This window comes from Sus scrofa, chromosome 17 (assembly GCF_054392235.1).
Source record: "Sus scrofa isolate SSC_HxYL_T2T_F1_AM1 chromosome 17, Sscrofa_HxYL_maternal_Yorkshire_Landrace_v2.0, whole genome shotgun sequence".
NCBI lineage: Eukaryota > Metazoa > Chordata > Mammalia > Artiodactyla > Suidae > Sus > Sus scrofa.
In genome coordinates, this window is record NC_139399.1 from 60490327 (window position 1) to 60516072 (window position 25746).

At 53.0% G+C, this 25746-nt stretch overlaps 1 protein-coding gene across 14 annotated transcripts in view; it reads right to left on the reverse strand.

Annotated features, from left to right (window-relative positions):
• Window positions 1-336: 336 nt before the first annotated feature.
• Window positions 337-25746, reverse strand: part of NFATC2 (nuclear factor of activated T cells 2) — a 163269-nt gene continuing 137859 nt past the window's right edge. For 7 of the 14 annotated variants that reach the window (XM_085002535.1, XM_085002530.1, XM_021077200.2 and 4 more), the window contains 2 exon segments: window positions 11828-11915; window positions 337-4801 (listed from right to left, as the gene is read on the reverse strand). In XM_085002535.1, coding sequence (XP_084858661.1) covers window positions 11872-11915 — 44 coding nt within the window. In that variant the 3' untranslated portion in view covers window positions 337-4801; window positions 11828-11871. 14 annotated transcript variants of the gene reach the window in all.

Below are 25746 nucleotides of genomic sequence, written 5' to 3' on the forward strand. Positions count from 1 at the left end.
CCCAAGGTGGACATGATATGTCTATTTCCCTGGATGCTACTTCTAAAGCGGTCAAGAGAGAGGGATTACATTCAGTGGCGCTGCCGTGGAAGGAGCAGGGGGAGAAGGGGACAAACCCAGGCTGACCTCCTTGCTCCGTCACCTTGGGCTTCTGATATAAAATGGAAACGTCGGAGGTTAGACGGAGAATGGACAGGACCGACCCCACAGGGCAGAGACGGGCACTAAACCCACATACGGGTGCGTGTACTCCCCGCAAAATGTCCCATGCTGTGACCTCAAAATGTGAGAGAGTAGAGCATCTCTAGAGAAGAAAAGGCACACCAAAGTAGCCACTGCTTTCAACTGTTTTATTGCTAAACTATCATGATACAAGCCGTATAAAAATACTTTACATATAGCAAAAATAAACTACATTAAACTGGAGATTTAAAACGTTTTGCATAGGAATGTGATGTATTCAAACTCTGTTTTTAACAGTCAAGATTTTCAAAACCTAAGCCTTCCAGCGCCACCGCATGAGAGAGGACTTGTTTGCTGGAGAACGAGCAAGGACCCTCTCAACCTTTTCTCCCCTCGGGGGGCTGTAGAGGCGACAGGGGTAAGTGAGGTTTTTGACAAGGCGTGTGTCAGGATGCTTAGCTTGTCCCTGCGACAGCCCCCATCTGCTCAGGCCAGTCAGAGTGCTGAAAACACCTGCTAATAGGAACAGCAACATTTGTACCCAGAGCCTGAACCAGGCAGGCAGAGTTTATTTTAGTTAGCCAACTGTGTAAGGGCAGGCTGTTAAACCTTTCTTCCAGCACCCAACGCCCCAGCTCATTTTCAGAGGAGCCGGCTTAGGGAACACCACTAGCTCTCCAATCACCAAAAAAGTTGGTTTTTAAACTGAGTCAAGACTGTGATGTTGGCTATAACTCAATGCACTCTTGAAAGCTGAGAGAAACTGATGCGTGTGATCAGTTTCGAGTGATGCGGCTTTTTCTCAAACGTTTAGTTGGAAAACAGGGAAACCACTTGGACTGGCTTGTTTGGCTCCAGGAGATGTAATGCGCAAGCCCCAAGCTTGGACGATTCAGGGTTACGATGCTTTGGGTGCCGGCTGAGGAGCTGGCCCTCCAAAAGGGAGTTCAGGGAGGTTTACCCCAGCTTGTCAATGTCACAACCCCCGCGCCTCTTGTAAACGTAAAGCGAACAAAGTCGTTCACCAGACCCCTGACACTCTTTTGATTCCGAACAAAGAAAGCACTTGGAAAGGGTCTGACATGAAACTAAACAGACTCAGCCTCCCTCTAGTCCGGAGCGACAAATGAGAACACGTCCGCTTCCCATCTGTCTGCACCTGACAGCTCTGGCACGGGCCAAGGCTGGCTTCCTGAGAGGGCTGGCTTGGCCACTGGATGTCATCAAGAGAGGCCACACCAGTGCCTCCCAGTTCTGAGAGGGAATGGACTTGACTCCTCTAGGCTGGGTCTTTGCTGGAAAACTCTGGATGTCCTTTGGGTAATGCATATGGCGGTGTACCCGCCAGGACTCAGCTCCGTAAATGCCGAGGTGCACACCTGTTCCGTGAACATAACTGTGTTAAATCCCCCACCACAGCAAGGCGGGTTTGTTAGCTCAAAGTCACCAACTAGGTCACTTATTGGGGGCATCTAAACACTTTCCACTTCTCCTCAGTGACATGATGGAGGTGCGAAGCTGAGGTCGGCAGCACCCTCAAATCACAAACAGGTGCTTTCTTGCTCCGCAGAGCCCCACCCCCGGCCTCCCGCCCCCATCATTTCTCTGGAGATGCATTTCTTTTGGGAGACAGGTGGGCAACAGGCTCTGAGGTGGGATTTTTGGTTTTTTGTTTTTTTTCTGGAATGATTAACAAATTTCTAAGAATACATCCTTTTCTCTTAAGGGAAAAAAAAATCATCCACCAATATGTAAAAAGAGGCACTTGACAAAGATTTCTGACCACTTATAAATATCTTCTAATTCCAACAAGGATACGGTATTTTGAGACAGATGAAAAAGCATAAAAATACAGATAAGAAAATAAAATTTAATAACATATGAATGAATTTGGGTCGCTATTATATATTATCAAGCAGCAGTATTTTTGTACAATACAGGAAGACTTGCAAACTTTGGAAATATACTACATTCAGCAACAGGCTAGGTGTCTGTCAGAAGTGCTACATATTTACATGACCTTGGCCCTAGCAAGTGCAAACCTCCACCTAACAGATCCTTCTAACCCACGTGCAACACACCCATCAATAGTTCACACATCCTTATTGTCTTTCTCTCTGAGGACCTATTGCCTCTTCTCATCCTGAAAATATTTCATGAGCAGTTTACTCTTGGCAAAACCTCCTCCTGGCATGGGTAACTGACAAAACTTTCTCGATTGCTGTCCAAGTCTTCACACACGTTCTTTGGCCTCCAAACTAATGCTTTTCTCTTTCCTTTGCTATTTGGTATAGTTGTTTATAAAAGTGCTTCCTATAATATCCAGCTGGATGTCTTAGAACAAGAGCTCGTGAGTGTATTATACACACACGCACACACACACGTACATATATACGTACAGGAATTTGAACTACTAGGAGGCCCTTTGCACTAACACGGTTAGAATAGTGATGGAAAATGCGTTAGTCCGTTTTCACCCCATGCACAATGAAGCTGAGCAACTTTGCTACAATAGCAGGAAGGCGCTTGGGTAAAACATTCAGATAACTGAGGAAAGGCCAAATTCCCTCATGTGCAAAAAATGGCTCCTAGCCAGGTCAAGTGAGAACAGATCGCTCACCAAACACTTTAACCCTTCCCCCGTGAAGTCAGTATGGCTGGAGAGAAAGTTCTTTAGGTAAAGCTGCTTGTATAAAGGACTTTTGATTAAGGAGCAAGGATTCTACATCCCAGAAGCTTTGTGTGGCGGTCAGCTTCTTACTGGCATTCTGCTCGTTTAAAAGAATTGTGCTAAACTCGGCTTGGGGTGGACAGAAAAGTCCCCTGGTGTTGGGGGAAAAGAAATGACCAAAAGGTTACATGCACATGGCTGCCAAGGCCACAGCCTGGACATTCGGCCCTCTCCCGGGAGCTGGGGTCCCCAGGGCCCAAGTTCCCAGCCCAGGTCTCGGGAAGGTTGTACCTCTGGGTGATGAGAAAGCCAGGGCATAGAAAATCCACAGTGGGCCCTTAGCTGCCGCGATTCTCTTCTTAGCAGGAAGAGGAGGCCTAAGTACAGCCTTTTGGAGAGGCTAGGGCTATTTACACTCTGTGCTGATTACTAGGGAAGCAATTAAATAGCTAAAAAGGAGTCCCCGGCTGCTCCTGGGGTGTCCACAAGAAATGTAAACACATCTGTGTGATAAAAACTCACCTGCCAGGAGCTGAGAGGCTTTTATCTATCTGTAAAAATTGCACCAAAGGAGGAAGACGCTCGTGGGTCACAGGTGCACTCCACAGAGTGAAGCGCTGGGAGAAAAATCACGCGTCCCAGACAAGCGGTCTGAGCGGAGCGCTTCCCACTGAGGGCTGGGCGTGAGTGGGCCTGCTTCTCTTGGGGTCCCTTTTTGTGTTGTTTGAAGCAGCGAATGCAGATGTGTCCTTGAGGCCGAGGAGGTGGGGGGGAAGGCGTTACATGGGTTCTGGTGAAAATAACCCGTCACCTTTGGGGCCAGATCCTGAGCTTGACCGCTTTGAGTCTAGGCCTGAAAGGGACTTCCGCCCTCTTCCCGGTGGGGGGCGGGGGCGACCTACCCATGGAAACACTTGGGCCCGCCAACTGCCACACTGCTTAACTATTTCACTTAGCAAAAGTACCTGCACTTATTGTTCTACTTATTTCGGTGGCTTTAGTCCTTCTGCCATTTCTTCTCAAAAGTCAATGCACAAGCTTGAGATACTTCACTGCTTCTGGAGAAGCGTTCTGGCTGTTAGAAAGCGGGAGCATCAAAAAGCCAGGGAGCCTGTCGGGCGGCAGCAGACTGGGGTTTGCCCAGTGACGGGAGCCTGTAACCTCCAGGCCCAGACCAGGCGCTGCAGGGGGGTGGGGCTGCTGGCCGGGGTGGGGGGCCCATCCAGCGGCCCCCCCACCCCGGTCAGCTCTTGGAAGCAGATAAGAAAAAAAAAAAGCATACACATGTCATAACTTAAGGCCGAGAAATTGTAACAGGTGATCTTGTCGGAGTCGGTCAGTTTTTGCGTCTGAATCAGACCCTTTTAAATCAGGCTGTGGACCAGGCGATCCCTATGGAGGACCGGCCGGCTTCTCTGCCCGGAAGCTGGGTCACGTTCCTTGGGTGGCTCCGTCGGGGAGAACTCCTTTCCCTCAAAGCATACGAGGACAGCGTCGGGGCCTGAAGAGATGAAGCCGAGGGGCTGGGGTGCAATCGCAGCGCCCCCTCCCCGCTCCCCCACCCCCCACAGGCTGTCTACTCTCAGGCACGTGCCGGCGGCAGCAGTCTTGTGCAGAGTGCATTTGGGGTCAGCAGGCACTTGAGGATCAGATGGGACACCCGTGAAGTCAACCAGGATGCTCTTGGGGATTCAGAACAGAACTCAGCATGCAGAGGGCTCTCTGGCGTCTGCAGAGAGAGGTGGTGCTCCTGCACGGGGAGGTGGCTCGTGGTCAGTACGTGCGTGGTCCCGCGTGGCCTCCGGGCCAGGAGGTGGACACCAGGGAGGGCGGGGGGATGGGGAGAAGGCTCCGGGGGCGGCTGTGGACGGTGTCTTGCTGATGGCTGCTTCTACGTCTGAGTCCGGGCGGGAGGTCCTGAAAACTCCTTCCTGATAATTTCATTGACTACAAAAGGAGAGAGAGAGAGGGAGAGGCGAGTGAGAGGACACCAAACACACAGATCAGGTTAGCCTTCTCGAACCTAAAACGACCAGGCTATCTCTGAAAAAGACATTTGGGTTCCTTGCAATAATGCATGTGACACTCTTCGACATAAGAAATGCCTTCCTACCTTGTGACTTCCCCACCCCCACCCCATGACGACTTTTTGCGGTACAAGTGTATGAGTGAAAATTGCCCAAATGGTAACTTAAAAACTGCAGTGGCAGAAATGGGGTTGGGCCACGGGGCGTGATGGCATCAGGAACATTCTCCTTCTTAGTATTGAAGGCTCTCCTGTTATTACGTTGCCCGGAAAACACCTGCTGCCGTATGACTACAAGGCACTTCCGCGACCCACAAAACCGACGGCTCTCAAAAGAGAGACCTTTAAAAAGAGTGGGTGGGCAAAGACTAGCCACCCACACAAACCTGATCTCTCTCCCTTTTGGCACAACCAGGAATTCCTCCCCTCCACTGGTGGACGGTCAGCCATGAGCCTTCTCAAGTACCAAGAGTCTGCCAGGGGCTCTGGGAAGTTCAGTCACCTCCTACCCCAGAAAGATGCATGGCATTTAGCAGGGAATCAAGAATGCCAGGCCAGCCACTGGCGTCAAGGAGCCAGCTCTCCTCTTCCATCCTGGCCGCCCACCCGACCCCCGGTTCTTAGCATCAAGGCAGTAAGATCTGAGAACAGGGGCTGTTGCAAAAAGGTTTCCTCAGTGTTCTTGGGGGAAACGTCGCCACCAAGAGCAGCCCAGGAACCAGGCAAGGCTGTGCCCATGCCTTAAGCTGTGTGTGTGCACCTTCGGTTTTGCAGCTGGATTGTGCTGACCGGTCCCAGGAGCAGAAAAGGAGACGAGCCCCAGCAAAGGCGCATGACTCTCCCCTGCCCTCCTTCTGACACTCAATTCTTCCCACGGGCTCTTCCCACTTTGTTTTCTCATCTCGGCCTTATCCTAACATTACGGGGGGAAGACGAGCCGTGAGGGTTAACTGCCCAGATGTGTTTGGAGTCTCTCCAAAGTCAAGCTGGGCTCTCCTACGTCCAGGGTGCTCTTCCCTGGAAAACCCCTGCCTGGATGAGTCTGCAACGCCCAGCAGCAGGAGAAAGCAAATACGAACAGCTCTGGAACTGGATTAGCCAGGTTTGGCTCTCGGCTCCCTCACAATCAGGCTGTGTAGCTTTACCTCTCTGCCTCAGTTTTCTCATCTGTAAAGTGGGAATCATCAGCATGAGTCAGGACTGTTGTGAGGATTTGAGCATTGGTGTCTATACCTGCTCCTAGCATGAAGCCAGGAAAAGGGTGTTGAGTAGCTGTTGGCTCTGGTGGGTAGTAACGCCCCCGTGCTTTATGTGGGACTCTGTACCCATGGGCTGTTTTGTGGCAGAGGCCAGCCAGGCGTTGCTCACGGTTCTTCAGGTCTGTGCTGAAAGCCTGTGCAGGTTCTAGAGCCAGGGGGCCAGGGCTAGAACCCCACCTCTGCTGCTTCCTCGCCTGGTGAACCTTGCCTGGGTGATGTAACAGCTTTGGGTCTCAGTTTCCCCATCTGTAAACTGTGTATAAAACTCTGGCCTTCCTTCCGTGGTTGTGGAGGCACTTAAATGAGATAATCCAAGGAAGCAAATACTCACAGTGCCCGCTGGAGAGCAGGCGCTGGTTCTTAGAGCGCTGTGGACACAGCCTCTGTTCCGACACATTATGCAGATCTTTGGGTGTGGATGTATGAGGCTGTGTGAGAATAACGGCCATTTCTGACGCGTGGACCTGGATCTACTACGAGGAACTCAGAGGGCTGAATTCCTGTGCTCAGCTAACCATCGTTAATTGTGCACTGACTGTGTACCGGCTTCCAGGCAGCTCCCAGGGCCCCTGAACCAGGATCTGGATCAAGAAGGGCCCCATGTGGGGCAGGGCAGCCAGGGTCTTCGGGGAGGACAGTGAGGCAGGAGTGAAAGCAGAGTGCGGGGATGGGGGGCGGGAGATGGGGGGGGGGTGTCAGTGTGGCTTCAGGCGAAGCTTTTCAAAGCCCGGATTCTGAAGGGTTTCCTGTTTTCTCAACCTAGGAAACGAGAGGAGTCAATCCTCAATGGAAACTTTCCACAGGCTCAGCTTTCTAAAAATAGCTGGTGGGCAGAGATGCTGGCACCAGAGCACTTGCCAAAGGGTCGGTTCCCTTCTAAGCTCGGGGCCGGGTTCAGGGCTGGGAGGTGGGAGTCTGGCAGGCTTCCCCCTCCCCGTGGAGGGAAACCATCCTGGCTTTCTGAAAGCTACCTTCAGGTAGGGACTAACAGTCGAATCTAGAAACCTGGCCAACATGCTGTATCAGGACCTTCATGTGGCCGGGCGTGGGGCCGTGGCTGTGCACCCTGGCCCCCAGTGAGGCTCCCTCCTGCCCCCTTAAACCTCTCTGGGCAGAGGAACCTTCCCTTTTTGAAACCTCAGAGCTCACACCACTAGCTGTGGACAAGGAGAAAGTTCTAGAGCAGAAGCCTCTGCAACCTCAAGAAGTCACACTGGAAGGGAGAAGAGGGGTCTCCAGCTGCCCTTTCTTTGTGTCAATTTCATGACTGTCACCGTGGAATCCCTCCCTCGTGGGGAAAGGATGCTCCCCACTCAGCCCTGCCGCCTTGCGTCTGACGTCCTCACTCTGCGCCCCTGCGTGCTCAAGTCTCCTTTATCCACCCCCCACCCCCACCCCCTGCCCTGGGCCGTCTTCCCCTGATCTGGTTCCTGCTCTGACCTCGCCTCCTGCTGCCCTCCCCACCCCTGCTGCAGCAGACCGCACCAGCTTCCGTTCTATGTGCTCCCCACGCCTAGCTCCTGCCTCAGAGCCTCTGTGCTTGTTGGTCTCCCCTACCCCCTCCAGGTCTCTCCCCCCCACCCCCCCGCAATGCTTTTCTTCCCCACTTCATTCAAGGCTCTGCTCCGTCTTGGGGGAGGTCTGCCTGGGGGGCCATCCCCAGCACCCTCACCCTTGCCTGCAGTGCTTGGTCCCCCTATCTCCTGCATTGATCAGTTAATCATGTAGAGCTTTAGTTTCTGGCTCCCCCGCTATGTCCCTAGCTCCTGAAGAAGGCCTCCATGCATTAGCAAGGGCTCAGCAATTGGTACTCATGAAGGAGAAACCTGGGATTTGGCCCCAGGTCCGACTCTGAGGTCTGAGTGTTGAAACCCGCTATTCTTGATCACAGCCATCAGCACTTCGTTTCTTTGAGCATCTAGCCTGTGCCAAGCTCTGTACCTTTCTTCTCACCTCTTCCCAAATGGGGCCCCGGGCAGTTCTCCAAATAGCATCCCTCCTGCCCCATTCCAGCACCACCTTCCCCCACATTCCTCTCATGGGCTCCCACCTCCAGCAGCAAATACCAAAATGTCCTAATGCTTTGCTTGCTCCTCCTACACCACGTTACTGGAGTCACCTGTAACCCCACTGTACCATGCATAGCAGCACGCACAGAGCAGGTGCCTAATGCATGTATCTTAGCCCACTGCAAGGCCCCCACACCATAAGCCTTGGTCACTTGGTTTAGGGAAGCGGATTTTCCTGTGACCCAACGTACACATGGGTGGTCTGTTTGCCTGTCTGGAGCCTTTTCCTCCACAAAAGAATTTAAGCCATTCACATTTTTTGAGGGCTAATGATATGGTAGGCACTATGCTCATTAAGCCCTGAGTTACTTCTCAGACCAAACCTAGGAATTTAGTCACCCTCCTTTATAGATGGAGAAGTAGAGACAGGCAGGCACTTGCCATGGCAGGTGAAGGGGAGGGGTCAGGATTTGAACCTACGGCTCCTTTTATTAACCTGTATGCTATATGGCTCAACCATCTAGGCAAAAGGGCTGTGCTACGAAATTTGCTAGCCATCACCTTTCTTCTGGGCCCTGGGAGCCTCGGCCTCTTGTGTGTGACTCAGGAAAAGCCCAAGGGCAGCCTCTAAGTTAACAAAGCAGAGGAGGCCGTGTGCTGAGTGGTTAAGGTGGTCACTGAGCATCACTTTCTCAGAAGAGAATTGAGGCCAGCAGTGTTCGGTCTGCCCCAAGCACCCTGACCTTTTGTTACCCTTAGTGAGAGACACGGTGATGAAAACACGGCTGCGGAATACGGCTACAACCTTAGGGGCACTGTTAAGCCTGCTGCCCAAGGCCGAAGCCAGAAAGAAAAGGCAGACAGCTCGAAGTACATCAAAATTATTATGCATTTCTCTTTGAAACTTCAAAAAAGAAATCTAATAGTTTCAGTATATATGACAAAGGTTGTTCATATATAAAGAGGTGTGACAAATCAATAGCTATTCTTTAAAAAATGGCTATGGGCAAATACATATACACACATACACACACACACCAGGGGTCAACAAACTATTTCTGTAAAGAGTCAGATAAGAGTATTTTCAGCTTGGCGGGCTATGTAGTCCCTTAGCCCCTTACTCAACGCCTCTACCATGGCTATGTGCCAATAAAACTTTACTTAACAAAACAGGCCGGGGGCTGCCTTTAGCCTGAGACGTAGTTGCCAGCCTCTAGTGTATACACCAGTGGCACAGAAGAAAGGAAAGCAGCGTATGCTCGCGTCCCTAGTTTGGGGGGTTGGCACTGTGGGGAAGCCAATGCCTTTAACAACATCGTTCCTCCAACGACTCTCGGTTGACTCGTGTTAAACCTCTTAAAAGTGATGTCCGTGAGCATCCCCCGGAAATTTCGGGTTCACTTGCAGGCCCGGCCGCCCATGTGCTGACTTTTAGCCGAGCTCAGAGGTTCTGAAACTTCACCTGGCAGAAGAATGGCTCTCAGGGTTACCCACAGAAACCCACACAGACAGGCTTCAGGGACTGTTTAAGAGACTTTCCAGGGAATTTTGACTCTTCTAAGCCTTCTCGCCTTGAACTGCTGCCGTTGGAACTTTGTCCCCTGAGAAAGCAGCAACAGGAAGGAGAGGCCAGGCCTCATCCTGTTTCTCTCCCAAACCTCAAGCATGTTTTCTAAAGTCTGGTTACACCATGTGGGGGCCCTCGAGGGCTGGGGGGCCGGCCGGGGAGTCACTCCTGACCAGGGAGGCAGAGGCTGAGCTCTGGGGACCAAATGGGAGCATCTGAGAGTGAACGCCTTGCTTCATAGACCCTTGGGGCCCCTGCCAGAGCGGGAGGGGGGCGAACCAGAAAGCCCACGCAGTGTTCTCTGTATGGTCCGCCCCTGTCCTAACTGCTCTTACAGCAACGCGACTCTGAAGGCCAAGGGCAAACTCTGGGGCCCAAACTCTGCCCTGAGCGCCAGGCCTGTTTCCCCCACAAGAGGCTAAGGAGGAAAGTCACCCCTGTGACTTGGGTATCAGAATGCTTTCCACTCGCTAAGTGAAGCCCAACCTTCCCTCCCCTCCCGGCCCTCCCCCATGCTCCAGGGGGATTTGGGAGAAGATCTTTCCAGAAGGGCCCAGCCAGGCCAGACTTTAGAGGCTCAGTGGAAAGGATAAAAAACCCTTGATAGGCCTGTGGCCCAAAGCCGTGGGTGGGGTCCGCAGAGCTACGTGATGGTCAAAATTCCCTCTGAGGCAGCGCAGCTCAGAGCCAGCTCGCCCCGGTTCCCGGGCCCCCCGAGGTCAGGAGCACTGCCAACTTCTGACAGCGGGAAGGAAGAAGCGCGTGAAAAAGGCCCTTTGACTGAGGGGCTGACACTCAGCACTGATACTGCGGCTGCCTTTCTATCACCCCGATGCCCTGGGTATGAAACCCTCGGGAGGTACTCGGGCACCTGGTGGGTATCCAGCCAATGTGCGCTGGGTTCCTGCTGCCTTTTGGCTGTTAATGGGGTTGGAGAGTCACCAGGGGAGAATGTGCCAGGGACCCTCCCCCCACGAAGGTCGGAGGGTGGGGGAGCTGGCTCACATCTCCCCGGCCCCCGCCCTCTGGGAAAGGCTTCGGGGATGTCAGCCCCGCCGCTGCCGCCGCCCTGTGCACTAATGTACGCGGCAGCTGATGGTTATTTTTCCAGGGTTTTCACAGTGGGACGTCAGTGTGATGCTGCGGGGTCTGGCTTGGGAGGCCGTGAACCCCTTTTCACGGACAGGTGGACAATTTGAAAGCTACTGCCCAGCAGGAGGCCCGTAACCCAGCAACACTGATGCTGGCTGACTTCCGGCCGGCGAGTGCTCACCACGTGCTGGGCGCAGCGGGCACCGAAGCCGAGGAACAGCAGTAGCAGCCCAACAGCCAAGGCAGAGAAAGGTAGTGACACCCTCCCTGTCCCAGGTGGACTCTTTTCCCCTCAGAGCCGCCTGCTCCCTGTGCTATAAAGTCTATGGTAGCGCCCAGGCTCTTCTGTGAGGGCCCAGAGTCCGGAGTGGATGGAGGGGCTCCCCTGCTTGTAGCTAAGGCGAGGGGCTCGGCTAAGAAAACCACACTCGGCTCTAGCCCAGTTCCTGAGGCCGGTTTCACATCCAGAACCTAAGCGGTGAACGAACACCTTCCAAAGGGCACAAGAGAGCCCCCGGGGAGGTGGGGCTGAGAGCTGATGAGCCCACGACTAGAAATTACCTAAGGCCCCGGGGAATAGGAGGCTTCTGGGCTACCTGCCCCTTCTCGTTCCCCCAGTGCAGACTGTCCCACCACGGATGGAGAGCATTCCTTAACTGGGAACACCAAGCAAAGTGTACAAAACCAAAAAGGAGCTGGACAGGGCAGGAGCGGAACTTCCACAGACTGGAACCCAACCCGGCACTGCTGTCGGCACAGGGGGAGGGGCCCCTGGGAGAGCATGCAAGTTCCCAGAGCCTCCTCGCCACCCCCGACTCCCCACCCCAGCCCTGGAGAACCTCAGGTTTGCCCCCCAGGGCTGTCCCCTTACAGAGGAGTGGGGTCGAACCCTCTAGGAAATGCTGGAAGATGAGAGAGGGCCTTCAGATGGTAAAGTTTTGTTTTACTAAAAAAAAAAAAATTCAAGTTAAGGAAACACACAGCTGGAAAACACAAGGAAAGGCAGAAGATATCAATTACCTTTAACTTTGATTTCTCGGATCAAAGATCACAGTCATTCTGTTTCATAATATGTTTTGTATCCAGCTAAGGTGTGTGTCTATCAGCTCTGAAAAAGATTTGCAAAACCATTTTTGAGAAGAAAAAAAAATCACCTTCGACCTCTATTATGCTCCCAACTCACACTAATAGTATCCATTTCCAGAGCAGCTCTTAACCCAGGGCCACTCAAAACCCAGGCTCGAACTCAACCCTCTGGCTCTAGTTTAAGCCCCGCATCTGTCTTATTTTAACAATTGTGCCAGAATTAACCCCCAAACCAGGCTAATTATCACTGAGATGAGGGACTTTGAGTTCAGAGATCCCTAGTTCTTTGCACAAAATTCAGCGGCAAGAAGATGGTGGCTTGAGGGTTTTTTTTTTTTTTTTTTAAGCCAGACAAAAATGGCTCAGTTGCTGGTCTATCATAGGGTTTCAAATCATGGCCAACTAAAGGGATAGAATAACACTGGCATCAGTTGCAAAGAAAATCAGAATTTCTTGATGGATCTACTCAAATGTAATCCTCCTCCTTCAGGCTTTGATATAGGCTACATCTGACCCCTGCTTCCTTATGAGTGATACAACCTCAGTGCACATGCAAATTCCTGAGACTGTATGCTTTCTTCCTGTTTTTCTTTGGTCGACAGCACCCTTCAGAAGTGTAGTTGACAGGCGTTCAATTATATCAGATTCTCTCTTCCCTTTTAAATAACCCTGCTCTACAGCTTTTAAAACACTGGCTTTTCCCATTCCTTTCATTTTTTTTTTTTTTTTGGTTTTGTTTTTTGTTTTGTTTTTTTGCTTTTTAGGGCCATACCCACGGCAGATGGAGGCTCCCAGGCTAGGGGTCCCATCGGAGCGGTAGCTGCCAACCACAGCCACAGCAACGCCCGATCCGAGCCGCATCTGCAACCTGCACTACAGCTCATGGCAATGCCAGATCCTTAACCCACTGAGCGAGGCCAGGGATCAAACCCACAACCTCATAGTTCCTAATTGGATTCATTTCCACAGCACCATGACGGGAACTCCCCCATTCCTTTTAAATGGCCAAATTAGAAGGCCAGAGTCTGTTTTGAATACTTGCTTTAGAAAGACTTTCTGGGATTAATTTCTTGCAGGGAGTGGTCCAGCGTTTTACGAGACACAGCTTTATCTGCATCATTAGGACAAAATAACCAGCTTCCTGCTGCTCCTCCTTAGTGGGTGGGAACGCAGTTTGGACCAGGCATTTCGGGCCATCTCCTGAAGCAAAAAGGCCCCTGGCCAGTCCCAGGTGCTTGGGCGGGATGGCAGCTCCTGCGCCGTGCTTGCCTGTCTGTCCTACATGCCGGCCAGTTCCCATTCTGAGAGCAGAGGCCTTGTCTGACCACTCAGAGCCTTAAAATAACACCTCTGTCCCATCAAGGGCCAAATTAATGTTTCCAGCCCAGCCCTCACTCCTGAATTTCAACCTTGGATCTCTAACTGCCCCCTGGGCATCTCAAACTCAACAGGGTCAGAACCACGCTGCTGACTGTCACTCTTACCGCCCCCTGCTTCCGGTTGTTCAGGTCAATCTCGGTCACAGCCCACATCCCCTCCAGATGCAAATGCTTCTGGATTTACCCTCAAAATAGAGCCGGAAACCAAGAGCCTCTACCACCTCCTGTCTGGCTCCCTCACCTGTCTCCTTGCCTCTGTGCTGGGCTCTCTGGTTGCCACCCAACAGCAGGCGGTACAGTTGGAATTTAAAGTAGAGCACATGGCTCACTTGAGGGGAGAAAAAAAACCAGCTCCAAGGTGCTAAAATGGCCAAGACGTTTGCACTTGACCCATGCGGACCCTTCAGTTAGCAGGTGCCCTGCAGGTGTCCTAGGTCACACCCTTGGAGCAGCAGTTTCAATCAAAGTGGAACCCTGGGGACCAGGCTGCCATCTGCCGGTCCCCAGGAAGCCCAGGCCCGCTCTGTCTCCACCCCACCCCACCCCCCATCAAGTGTTCTGAGCGTTTCTAAAGCATCATCCTGATCAGTTGGTCTGCAGCCTTTTGAGGTGCAGCTTCATGTTTAGTCATGAAGTTTCATTCTTGAATTCTCTGCTTCCTGGGGGAAGGCTGGCACCAAGAGCCGAAGCAAGGGTCTGTTTTCATTCAACTAAGGCCCTGATCTCCACCACTCACCTCCCTGCAACCACCCCGCTTGGGAGGGGGCTGATCACGTGCCGTCTTTAATCCTCCCAGCTCTCTCTGGGGAGGCGGGGGGTTGGGGGGAGGCTCACTTCTCAGGTCAAGTGTCTGAGGCACAGAAAGATGGAGTGACCTGCCCAGGAATGACCCTGGCTCTACGGGTGCCAGGCCCGGGTCAGGGCTTCTACCTGCATTTGGAAGGTCATCAAGCCTGGGGGTAAATGCCGTTTTGCATCCGAAGGGCTTGACACAAAAGCAGTGTGTCAATCCACCCCTGTAAGTCTCACGACCTCTCCCTGAGCCTCAGTTTCCCCGCCAAATGGGATCAGTGAACCTCCCTGGAGAGATGGCTGCAAGGACTTGATGAGATGACGGTGCTGGCTTATTAGTCCTGGGCAGGTGTTTATGGACCGGTAAAGAAGGAGAACAGAAGAATGCGAGTGAAAAGGCAGGGAAGGAGACAGGCCAGGCCAGGCAGAGCACAATTCTATTTCCCTAGTCTCACGGATTAGAGGGTAAGTTAGGGTACGGATTGGAAACGGTTCACCAATGAATCAACACAGATAAACATGAAAGCACAAGGTCTCAACAGCTCAGATACAGAAATACACAATCTGTCACCTTGACCAAGCACACAACTAGCTTCCAGCCACCTGAGAGCATAGGCACATGTCTTTAAGCGGGATGGCGTTAGAGCAGAAGGCCTGTGTACACCTGTGTCATAGGAATTAGAACGGGTCCAAGGTCCACTGAGTTTAATGGTTCTATAATGAAAATACCAGTGTCCCGACCAGTGTGGAACATGCATCTTCTCCATTCTCCACTTTTTCCGTGATGACCCATCAACTTACAAACAACTCAGACCTTCTCTAGGCTCAGCTGCCCTGCCTGGGAAGACTAAGCAACTGCATGAATGCAGATCTGAGCTGAGCTCATCTGCCGGCCCTTTCCTCCAATTCAGCAGAATTTCTTCCGATGACATGCAGCAAAGAGGCACCTCTCCTCTCGAGCAACCACACGGCTTCTAAGGCAGCGACCACAGGCAGGAAAGCATTCTAAACAAACCACACTGGCTTCCGCGTCCTCCTGCCGTTTTATCACTGCCCCGGCCCCAAACCTCTGCTGAGAGGCAGCAGCCACCAAGCCAGCCCTGCAAAAGGAGCCGTTGTTGCCTTTTTTAAAAACAAAAAGAATAATGGTAAAAAACAGAAGCACAAGAAAAGAAACAGTGCTCCAAACCCACAGCTCAGCCTGCAATCGCAAATGAGATGCTAAGATTGATCCCGAAACATGTGGGAAGCCGTCGTCCTCTCTGGGGGTTGGAGGGAATTCAGCAAGCATTTATGATAAGACATGTGCGTGTCCTTGGCCTTGCTGATGCAGGAGAGGGGGCAGTGAAGCAGGCGGGTCGAGCGCTCCAGCTGGATGAGGGGCTGGAAGCCCAGAGCAGGAGGTCACCTCTCTTGTCACACAGTGCCAGAGAAGTTCCTCGTGGCCTCTCAGAAGGGGCCCCAAGCCCCAGGCCTGCCTCTGGAGACCTCTCCTTCGAAAACCAGCACCACCCCTGCTGCTTAGAAAGGACTCGCTGGCTATGTACCGACTCTTCCAGCCTCGTCTCCGCCTCCCCCTGCCATAAATTCACCCTCCAGGTCATTCGATGTCCTTCCATACGTGTCACAACCTGCTCACAGCACAGGGCCCCCCAACCCCAGCCAAGAAGGTTACCCCTCCAGACACCCACCTGTTCCAAAGCCCCACAGAAGCCCGCATCCCGAGAGGAGGCAGTCCCCTCTTCGTGGTCACATCAGCCTGAGGCATTTTGTCCTGAAACCTTCCCCCAGATGATTTGAGTCACATCTGCTTCCCTCTCAGGTCCCTCAGCCCAGTTTGGTGTGAGAATTGATGGACCTGCAGACTGTCCCCAACAAGCACCTGGCAAGCCCTCACCCTCGGGCCCACCGACTGGCACCAACTCCCACCACCAGCCTGAGGAGGGGGAGGAGGGTGCCAGGCCAAGCACCCGAGGGACAGCAGATAAACCTGGGACCCCTGGGCTCCCCAGCCGACCCCGCCCAGGCCCAAGAAGTCACTAGCTGCCTGGAAAGAAACTTCACCAGGTTCAAGCAGGAACCAGACCTGCTCCTACATCTCTCTGAAAGAGAGTCAGAGGCCCAGGCCTGGCACTGATGGCTCTCAACGCAAAAGCTGCCTGGAGTGACCAGCACAGACTGTGTGTGTCTGTGACACTACGCCAGCTCTCCCGCAGGTACCTTAACCCTCCCAGGTCACGCAGACAGAGCCCCAACTCCTGCCTCACCCCCGATGAAACCTTTCGGCGATACAGTCCTTGCTATGGACTGAACTGTGCGCCCAGCTTGCCGTGCTGAGGCCCTGGCCCTCCCAGTGACAGTGTCTGGAGGTGGGCCTCTGAGAGGCGATGAGGGTTGGATGAGACCGTGAGGGTGGGCCCTCCTGGTGGCGTCAGTGGAGACACCAGAGAGCTTGTGTGCTTGGGCCCTGGGCTCAGCCGGAAGGCATCCAGTCACCAGAACCCCGTCACGCCAGCAGCCTGATCGCAGATGCCCAGCCTCCAGAGCTGCGAGAAGACTCATTTCTGCTGTTGACACCACTCAGTCTGTGGACGCGGTCATGGTGGCCTGAGCTACGACACTCCTGCAAGCCCCATTCTGCCCGAGAGCATTTCTAAGATCCCCGTGGCTCAGAGGGCAGGCTGCCAGCGAAGCCGCTGAGCTTAAGAGCTTGCCCAAGGTCACACTCAGGGGCAGGGTTGGAACTGGGAGCAGGTGCGGGTGCGGCCCCACCCCCAGGCCTTCTGGCCACCTGGCCCTGTGCCGGGAATGCTGCCTCTTCCCGTTATGTGTCTGAATCCTAGAATCCTACTCCTCTGCCTACATCCAGCCTCAAGGGCTGCCCGGGTTCCCCTGGCCACCAGCCCCTTCTCCTGTGCCTGCCCTCTGCTGATCTCACAAAGGCAGCCCTTCTGAGCCTGATAAGGCTGCACGGCTCTGCGGGTGGTGGCCAGAGATGACGCAGATGAGGGGCTGAAGCGCAGCCGAGAGGAGCTCACACCTGGGACAGGCTGGGGTCAAATCCAGCCTGCCGTGGACTTGATCCCCTGGCCCCATCTCCACCTGCCTGCAGAAAGTGGGCAATAATGGTTCTTAATTTTAGAGGGAATTTTAACAATTTTAGAGGGAATCAATGAGTTGACCCATGATGCTGTGAACAGCATCTGGCATGTGAGCCAATTGTTTAACGTCTTGGGCCTCAGTTTCCTCATCTGTAAAATGGGAATAACAACGTGCATCCCAGAGATGCTGGGCACTGCGTACAGTTGACACGATGCCAAGTTTAAAAAAAAAAGTGTTAATAGCTATTAATATTAACATCATCAGTACACATCCGTCCACCCCACAGAGAACACGTGGTTGACAGACTGGATTGCCTGGTGGCCAGACCACCTTCTTTCACCAAAGCACTTTCACCATGGAAGCCATTGCTGAATTTTCAGAACGGGTAGGTCTGAGGTCAGCTCAGCTGCCAGAGATGCGTTGTCACATCCTGCCGAGGGTGGGGGGGCCCTCCCAGGCCACCCTACCCCGTGCACTGCCTGCCTGGGCCAGCGACACACAGAACAGCCTCTGAGTCACCAGTATTCTGCAAACCAGAGGTCCCCGGAAGCCAGCCCTGGCAGCAGGCCTGCTTGGTCCCCAGCAGCCCCCACATCTTCCCAGCAAGACCCTGGGGCTTACGAGAAAAATGCCGCACCTCGTCCCAACCTGTCCTCAGCTCTCGGGATGAGTAAACATGGCAGTTCTGAGGCTCCTGTTTCGAGTAAGAAGCTGAGGTGCTAACTGGGAGGAGGGCAGATCGGGTGCCGCCAGGAAGGTGCCAAGCCCTGGGGGGTGGAGGAGGCCCCCTGCCTGAGCCAGCCTCCGGGGAGGCACACTCGTCCTGCTCTGGTCGAGTCCACGTCTCTCATCTCCATTTCCCAGGGCCTCAGTCCCAGCAACCTCCCCCAGGCCTACCCTTCACCCGAGTCAGACTTGGATGCAGCACTCCAAATCCACATGCAGCGCCACCGCATCGAGGCCAAGAGGGTGGTGCCTGAGCTGCTCCCCAAGCCTGGGAGCTTGGCTGCTTGGAAAGACAAGGGCAGGAGGTTAAGTCCATCTCCTCCACAGTTTCTAAAGGACCGCATGTGCACAGTGGGCGCCTTCTATGCTTGTACGCAGGGCCCTCTCTCTCACAGGTATCATCTCATTTACAGCCGCTGACAGTTCTGTAAGCACGTGCCAGTGTTCACGGAAGCTTCGCATTAGCTGGATCAGGGCGAACCCCACAGGTGCAGGCATTGGCACAGCCCTTCTGTGGCACGTGATTACCATGGTGATGGATCCTGGTTCGGGGGGAGGGTTAGCATGGCTCAGGCTTTAAGGACCCCGAATCTTGAAGCCCAAGACAAGACAACGTCAATGCCTCACTGGGACCTCATCTCGCCTTTGCTGCCATAGCCCCAGCACCAGCGACAGAGCCCAGCACATAGTAGGTGCTCAATAAAAATTTCATGGCAAAATGGTTGAATGAATGAACGAAACACAAACTCCTAACCGACTGGGATATAATCAGAATTTGCCCAGTTAGGTCTGGTTTTCAACGGTCTCCAGGGAACTGGTCTGAAACTCCAGGAAGGAAGTTGCTGGCCAGCTGTTCTATTAACTGTACGTGAAACCTCCTCATACATGTAGTAGAATAAAAATTACCATTATTTTATTATTTATATGGCACTTTTCTACAAAGCACGTCACAAAATATTACTGTAATCCCCACAGTAATCCCAGAGAGTAGGTTGACTGTCCCTATTTTATAGATGAAGAAACTGAGGCACAGAGAGATGAAGGAATATACCCAGCTTCTACAACTACGAGGTAGCCGAGCCAGGATTCAAGCCTACCCAGTCTGGCTCAAGCTATTGAAGATGGGAATTCTTTTGCAATTATCATCTGGCCACCAGAACCTACTTCTTCTCATGCAACTCAGAACAAAGACTGGTCCTTGGGAGACCTCAACTTTCATCAGGGTTACACAGTAGAAGTCACCCATATAGTATTTCAAGGAAAAATAGAGATGAGATAGCATGCATCTGGGGGGATGAACTGTAAGCAGCAAAGAGTGGCCTGGCCCCTTTCGGACCGTGATGCCAAGCCTGAGGCACATATCTAAGGGGTGAGATGGTGCTAGAGTATCATAAGCCCTAAAGTAGAACCAAATCCTGAGATTCAGAGAAAAAAGGCAGCTTCCCAGATGTAACTGGAGGCTCCCAGCTTGCTTCTGTTGGCAGTATTCTCCAGCAAAAGAGGAAAATTGAAGCTCTCTCCCCACAAAACCACCGGCAACCTGTATTTCTGGACTCAAGGTGGTGGCACTCTGATTCTGGCGTTGGGCTCTGACAGCATAAAAGGCATCCTCTCTCCAAAGAAAAGAATAACCATCTCAGCCTCCAGTCAGGGACCTATCTGACGGGGAAACCCAGGTTATCCCAGAGGGTGACAGAGGTGAGTGGCCACCAGACTGCAGCTATCCACAGCCTTCTAGTTAGAATTCCCCTTGGATGGATTTTTCCATCCCACCCAACCCACTGCTGGGACCCAGGGGATCCCACTTGGCTTGGAGCAAGGACACTCCTTTAAGATGGAGGATTATTTTCTTCCTTACTCTCCTCTAGTCCCTCCAGCCTTCCTTCTACACTCTAAATGCACCAAGCTCGCCCCAGGGCCTTTGCACTTGCTGTTCTCTCTACCAAGGCTGCTCTTTCCTTAGATATTTGCAAGGCTCTATCAGCCAGATCTCTGCTCAAATGTCACCTCCTCTCGGAGGCTCCCCTTATGGAATAGCACTCATGCCACCCACCACTCTCTGTTCCCCTCTACCCTGCTTTGCCTTTTTTCATAGCGCTTGCTCTATCTGGTGGTATTGTTTATGTTTAGACTGAAGAGGGCAGGGACTCGGAGCCTTGTTGTTGCCTGCAGTCCCCAGCAGGGCACAATAAATAGCTGGTGGGTGAACAAATGATTAAGGAACGATGGAACAAATGAATGGATGAGCTATGGCCTCGGAGGATTGGCAGCCCAGCATGAACGTCATTGAGGCCAAACACGGGGGCTCTAACCTCTGTCTCTGCAGAGCAGATTCCGAGACAAACAGCGACAAATCATGCTCCGCTGTCATAAGGGAGAAGCCGGGGCCTCTAAGCGCTCAGCCGCGGGTCCCCGCCTGGCTCCTGACTAGTGAAATCCCCGCTCAGAACCTGCACACCCACAAAGCACCTGGCGCCCCGTGAGGCGCTCAGCCGGCAGAGCGAACTGGGCCATGGATGGGCTGATGACACAGCTGTGGGGCTGGGTCCCCAACCTCAAGCTTTGTTTTCCACTCAGTCCGACTTCAAGGAGAAAGTGTCTCTCCACTTGGGAACAACTCTATCCTGAGCTCATTTCACACGCCAGCTGGGATGTGGCTGGAAATTGCCCATGAAAAGACCACAGCGGGAGGCCGGTTTTAAGAGCAGCGCGTCCTCAGGAAACCGGAAAGTCTCAGAATCAGAGGGTCGGCCTTTGCAGCCACAGCCCCTGCCATCCTGGCCCTGAGTGCACGCACGCCTGCTGGGCTTTCGGGGGCAGGGGGCAGGTTTAGGGAGCAGCCTGGTGACCTGGGAAGGGTACCCCGGCCCGCGCAGCAGAGTCAGAGGCCAGAACGACAGTGAGAGGTGGCTCCACCTTGACTTCTGTTACGAAAGATGACCTTGAGCAGATTTTAGAAGAACCCCACAGAACGTCAGCACTGCACAAGGTCCATTTCCCCCCACTGAGGCTGAGGATTTGAGGCCATTCTGTGCAGCTTGACAGGCTGACTCTCCGTGTCTGCAGACAAGCACAAGGATGCTTTCTGGGGAGTAACGAGCTGGAGACCAAACCTACCAGAAAATCAAGACCATCTACAAAGCGGCCGTAATCAAGAATGGTCGCAGGGGACCAGCTCATCCGGGAATAAAGCCAAGGGACCGGCAACGCAGGGACGAGGCCTGCGCTTATGTGGAAGCTGTATTTACAGCATGAATGGATCGCAGGCCTGTGGGGAAGGGATGACTTCGCAGTAGATGGTCTGGGGCCACTGCTTATCCCCAAGGAAAACAATGAACTTAGAACCGTAGGCTATACTGGCTACAAAACTCAAGTTCAGGGAGTTCCCATCGTGGCACAGCAGAAACAAATCCAACTAGGATCCGTGAGGTTGTGAGTTCCATCCCTGGCCTCACTCAGTGGGTTAAGGATCCAGCATTACCGTGAGCTGTGGTGTAGGTTGCAGACGCGGCTTCGATCCAGTGTTGCTGTGGCTGTGGTGTAGGCCGGCAGCTACCGCTCTGATTTGACCCCTAGCCTGGGAACCTCCATAGGCCACAGGTGCAGCCCTAAAAAGCAAAAGGAAAAACAAAACACAAACCCAAGTCTAGGTGGATTACAAACTTAAGTGTGAAAGATAAGACTGGAACGTATCTGGAAGACAATGCAGGAGAAGCTCTCTTTATAAGGTCAGGGTGAGAGAGGACTTCCTAAGCCCTGCCCGTCCAGTCTTGAGGGGCATCAGATTCACTGCAGGCCTCGCACAAGCGCAGCTTGCTGGGCCCAACCCTGGCATTGCAGATGCAGTGGGTCTGTGGGTGGGGCCCGAGAATTTGCATTTCTAACAAGTGCCCAAGTGACGCAGACGCTGCCAGTTCAGTAGGACTTTTCCAGTAGCACGGTCCCAAAAGACACTCAAAAAAGCGCAAACCTTGCCCAAACTCAACATAACTACATTAAGAGTCTGTTCGGGGAAAGATACCCACGTTACACCCAGAGCTTTGCAAACATTTTTTTGTTTTTTTGTTTTTTTGGTCTTTTTATGGCTGTACCTGCATATGAAAGTTCCTAGGCTAGGGGTCAAATCAGAGCTACAGCTGCTGGCCTGTACCACAGCCATAGCAAAGCAGGACACAAGCCAAGTCTGTGACCTACACCACAGTTCATGGCAACGCTGGCTCCTTAACCCACTGAGCAAGGCCAGGGATTGAACCTGTGGCCTCATGGATCCTAGGCGGGTTCGCTACCGCTGAGCCATGATAGGAACTCCTGCAAACACTTTAAAGATCTTACAGAATCAAACACTGGGAGGATGCAGAGCCAGGAAATTAGCTCACTGTGGCTGATGGGAGTATGAACTGGTACAACCGCTTTGGAAGACAATGAGCATTGTCTAACCAGCAGATGTGCAGCCCAGTGACCAAGCAGTCTCACAGGTAGCAACTCCTCTGTGTGGGTGCCCTGGGAGACAGAAAAAGAACATTCTGGAAAGCACGGTCTGTACCAGCATGGGGGAAAAAATCTGGAAACAGCCAACTGTCCACCATCGGCAGAATGGGAAAATGAGCTCTCCCGTGAACGACGACGCAATGGAGACGAGGAAAGAACTACAAAAACGACAACATACGAATACCAAGAACATCCCAGGAAAGCAAACAGCCAGAAGACTGCAGAACGGCTGCATTTATGTGAAGCTCACAAGCACGCAACATCAAGTGGTAAAACCATTTGGAAAAGGGAAAATCACAAAGGCACAAGAGAGCGAGCAGTGAGTCTAAGGTGGGAGGGAAGAAACCACATTCCGAACGGCAGGTTCAATCCGGTGCCTCCGCGGGAGGAACACACGAGGGAGCCTCGCCCCAAACCTCCAACTCAGTCTGATCCAGCTGCTCGTCTCCCTCCTGGGGGACAGGAAGTGCCAAGGACATGGCAACACCCATCGACGGCACGTCAGGGCTGCCATCAGCCAAACCCAGCCTGTGTGCAAACCACTGGGCTCCTTCGACGCCAAGACGGCGAGAGGGGAAGGACGAGGGGGGCCCGGACGGATAAGAGAAACAGAAAACCCATTTCAAACAACCCCCGTGGGCGAGCCTGCCCTGGATCCAGAGTCTGACAAACGGGGAAAGAAAACTTTGGGTATGTATGAGAATTTGAGCGCCGAGTTTGCTATTAAGGGGTTATTTTAACACACAACTGTACCTAAAATAGGTAAACAACAAGGACCTACTCTACAGCACAGAGAACTATATTCAGTATCTCGTAATAACTGAGAAAAGAATCTGATGGAGAATATTCGTATGACTGGATCACTCTGTTGACCACCTTAAACGAAGATATGGTAAATCAATTATATTTCAATTTCTAAAAAAAAGTTTTAAATACAAAAACCAATTAGGCAAAAAAAGAATTATTTTAGGTATGAGAATGAAAATCAAAGAAAAGTTTTCTAATGAATCCTCTTGTAGAGAAACACAGCTGGAAGGTTTGCAAATAAAATGTTTTCAAAAGCAGACAAGCGCAAAAGCAACGCTGGTGTTCTTTTTCTTTAAGCTCGGGGTAGGTACATGGTATTTTTCTGTGTTGTTATTTTTTATTTCTCACTTATATTTAATGAAGACAATCTGCTATTTCAAGGAAGGAAGAAGGAAGAGAGGAGGGAGGGAGGAGGTGGGGAAGGAAACGGCAAGAAGCAAGAAGGAAGACAAGACAGATCACCTCGCACCTACCGTGCAAGAACTGGCCTGGGGAACAACCACCGCGTGCCCCATGGGGAGTCAGGGAGGGGGCCTCCTGGTACACTTGGGGCAGGAGAAGGTCACCTCCTCTGAGAAGCCCTCCCTGATAGACCCTGTCCCAAATCTCTCGTAGCACCTATTTCTCTCCTTCACGGCATGCCTCTCCATCAGAGATACATGTCTCTGTTGTATTCGTGATCCTTCCCATTACACTGTAAGATTCACAGCGCAGGGACCGCCCCTCAGTGACCCAGCACCTGTCAGTTGACTCAGCTGGCCATGCCCGTCGAGTGACTGGGGGCTGGCATGTTCCAAGCACTTGCTCTGTGCTGGGTCCTGGCCTAAGAAAGCTACATGCATTAGCCATGCCAGATTCACAAGCCCTGGCGAGTTGGCCCTATTATCCTTTATTCCCATTTTGCAGGTCAGTAAACCAAGACTCGCAGGGACACAGCAGCAGGTGTCTGGGCCAGGATTTAAACGCAGGTGGGGATTCCAGGGCGCCAACTTGAGACCACTCTACCCTGCCTTCCTGCCTCGCCAAAAAATGTTGGCTTAATGCAAAAAAACAGAAGCCCTTTGTTCAAGCCTAAAATGACCAGCGTCAACCACTGAGAACCTGATTGATTGCGCCAGTTTTTCTCTTCCGCTAGCCCGTTCTAGGTCCTGGGCTGTTCCTTTGCATGCACATTTTCAGCTGCACTCGCGAGCCTGCATACCACACACACACACACACACACTCACACATGCACACGCACACAACTACATGTAGCCATATTAACAAACCATTCATGTAAGTTACCAAGTCAACACTCTTCGACTTGCTTTCTGCCTGGCACTTAACAGGTAGGTACCCAGCAAAAGTGGTGAGTGAAACTGACTAAACTGCAGGAAATTTGGGCCAGGGTGCCAAACCTTCCAACATAGAAACTAGAGGTGGCAGCCTCCGTGGGCAAACACCCCCGCCCATTCTCGCTACGATCCACACCACCCCCCCGCCCCCGGCATGCATGAGCCCTCGTGGGTGGAAACTCGAAGCTCCCACAGGAGGGGGCCCTAACCTTATCAGTCACTCCTATTTCAGCAGGAATTACTTTCAACAGATTGCTCTCCCTCCTGCCCTGCAGCCAACACCAGCCATGCAGAGGGAACTGCTAAAGGTTAGCAGCTCCCTCAGAGCAGCAGGTGCCCCAGGGCTGTGATCCAGAGTTTGCATTCGGGAAACTCTTCCCAGGGGGGTCCTGACCACGGTCAGTGCCCGGAGCCCACAGTGGGGTGAGCGCCCAAGACCTGCACACTCCGACATCAAAGAGCAGCGGGGATGGGCTGGGGGGGGCAGCGACCAAAGGGGTGGCGACTGCAAATGGGGCCAAAGACCTCGCCCCCTCCCCAGAAGCGACAGGAAGCCAGCCTGGGGCTGGTCCCCTCGGCTCTGGACGGCGTGAGAGGGAGAAGGGAGTTCCTGGGCGGAGGTGTGAATTTCTCAGAAGTCTGGAAAACACAAGGCTGGTTTCTGGTTTCTGCCCACAGAAACACCTGGAACCACAGGGGGAGGGAGGCCCCGCTGGCTGGGAGAGCCCAGGCCAGGCCCGGGGTGCAAACACCACACTGTTAACAGGGGGAGGGAAGCCCCGGGCCAGCTCTGATGCCCAGTCCAGCACATCCCAGGCCACCGCCTCAGGCTCCCGCCAGCTGGGCCCACGGGGATGCTGCCTTCATGAGGGTTAGGGGGCTGGAAGGAGGCAGGCAGCCAGAGCGATGGGGACCCGAGAGCCTGTGGCCGGCCTCCTGGCATGCAAAGCGGGAGAGCGATATGGGTCTCCCTGCAAAAAAAAAAAGCGCTTCAGAGTCCAAAGGGAGCCGAGGCCAAGCAAACAAGGAAACAGGGGACCGGGAGGGCAGCACGAGGCTGCACCGACCCAGCGAGAGCAGCTGCCCTGCTCTTCAGGGAGCCTGCTCCTGGGTTGCACAACCGTTTCCATGGCACTTGGTTTTGCTGTCACAACAACCTCAGGATGGCCCGGCGCTGGGCAGCGCAGAGGCTGGAGGTGAGAAACGGCTTTTCTAGCAGGCCCCG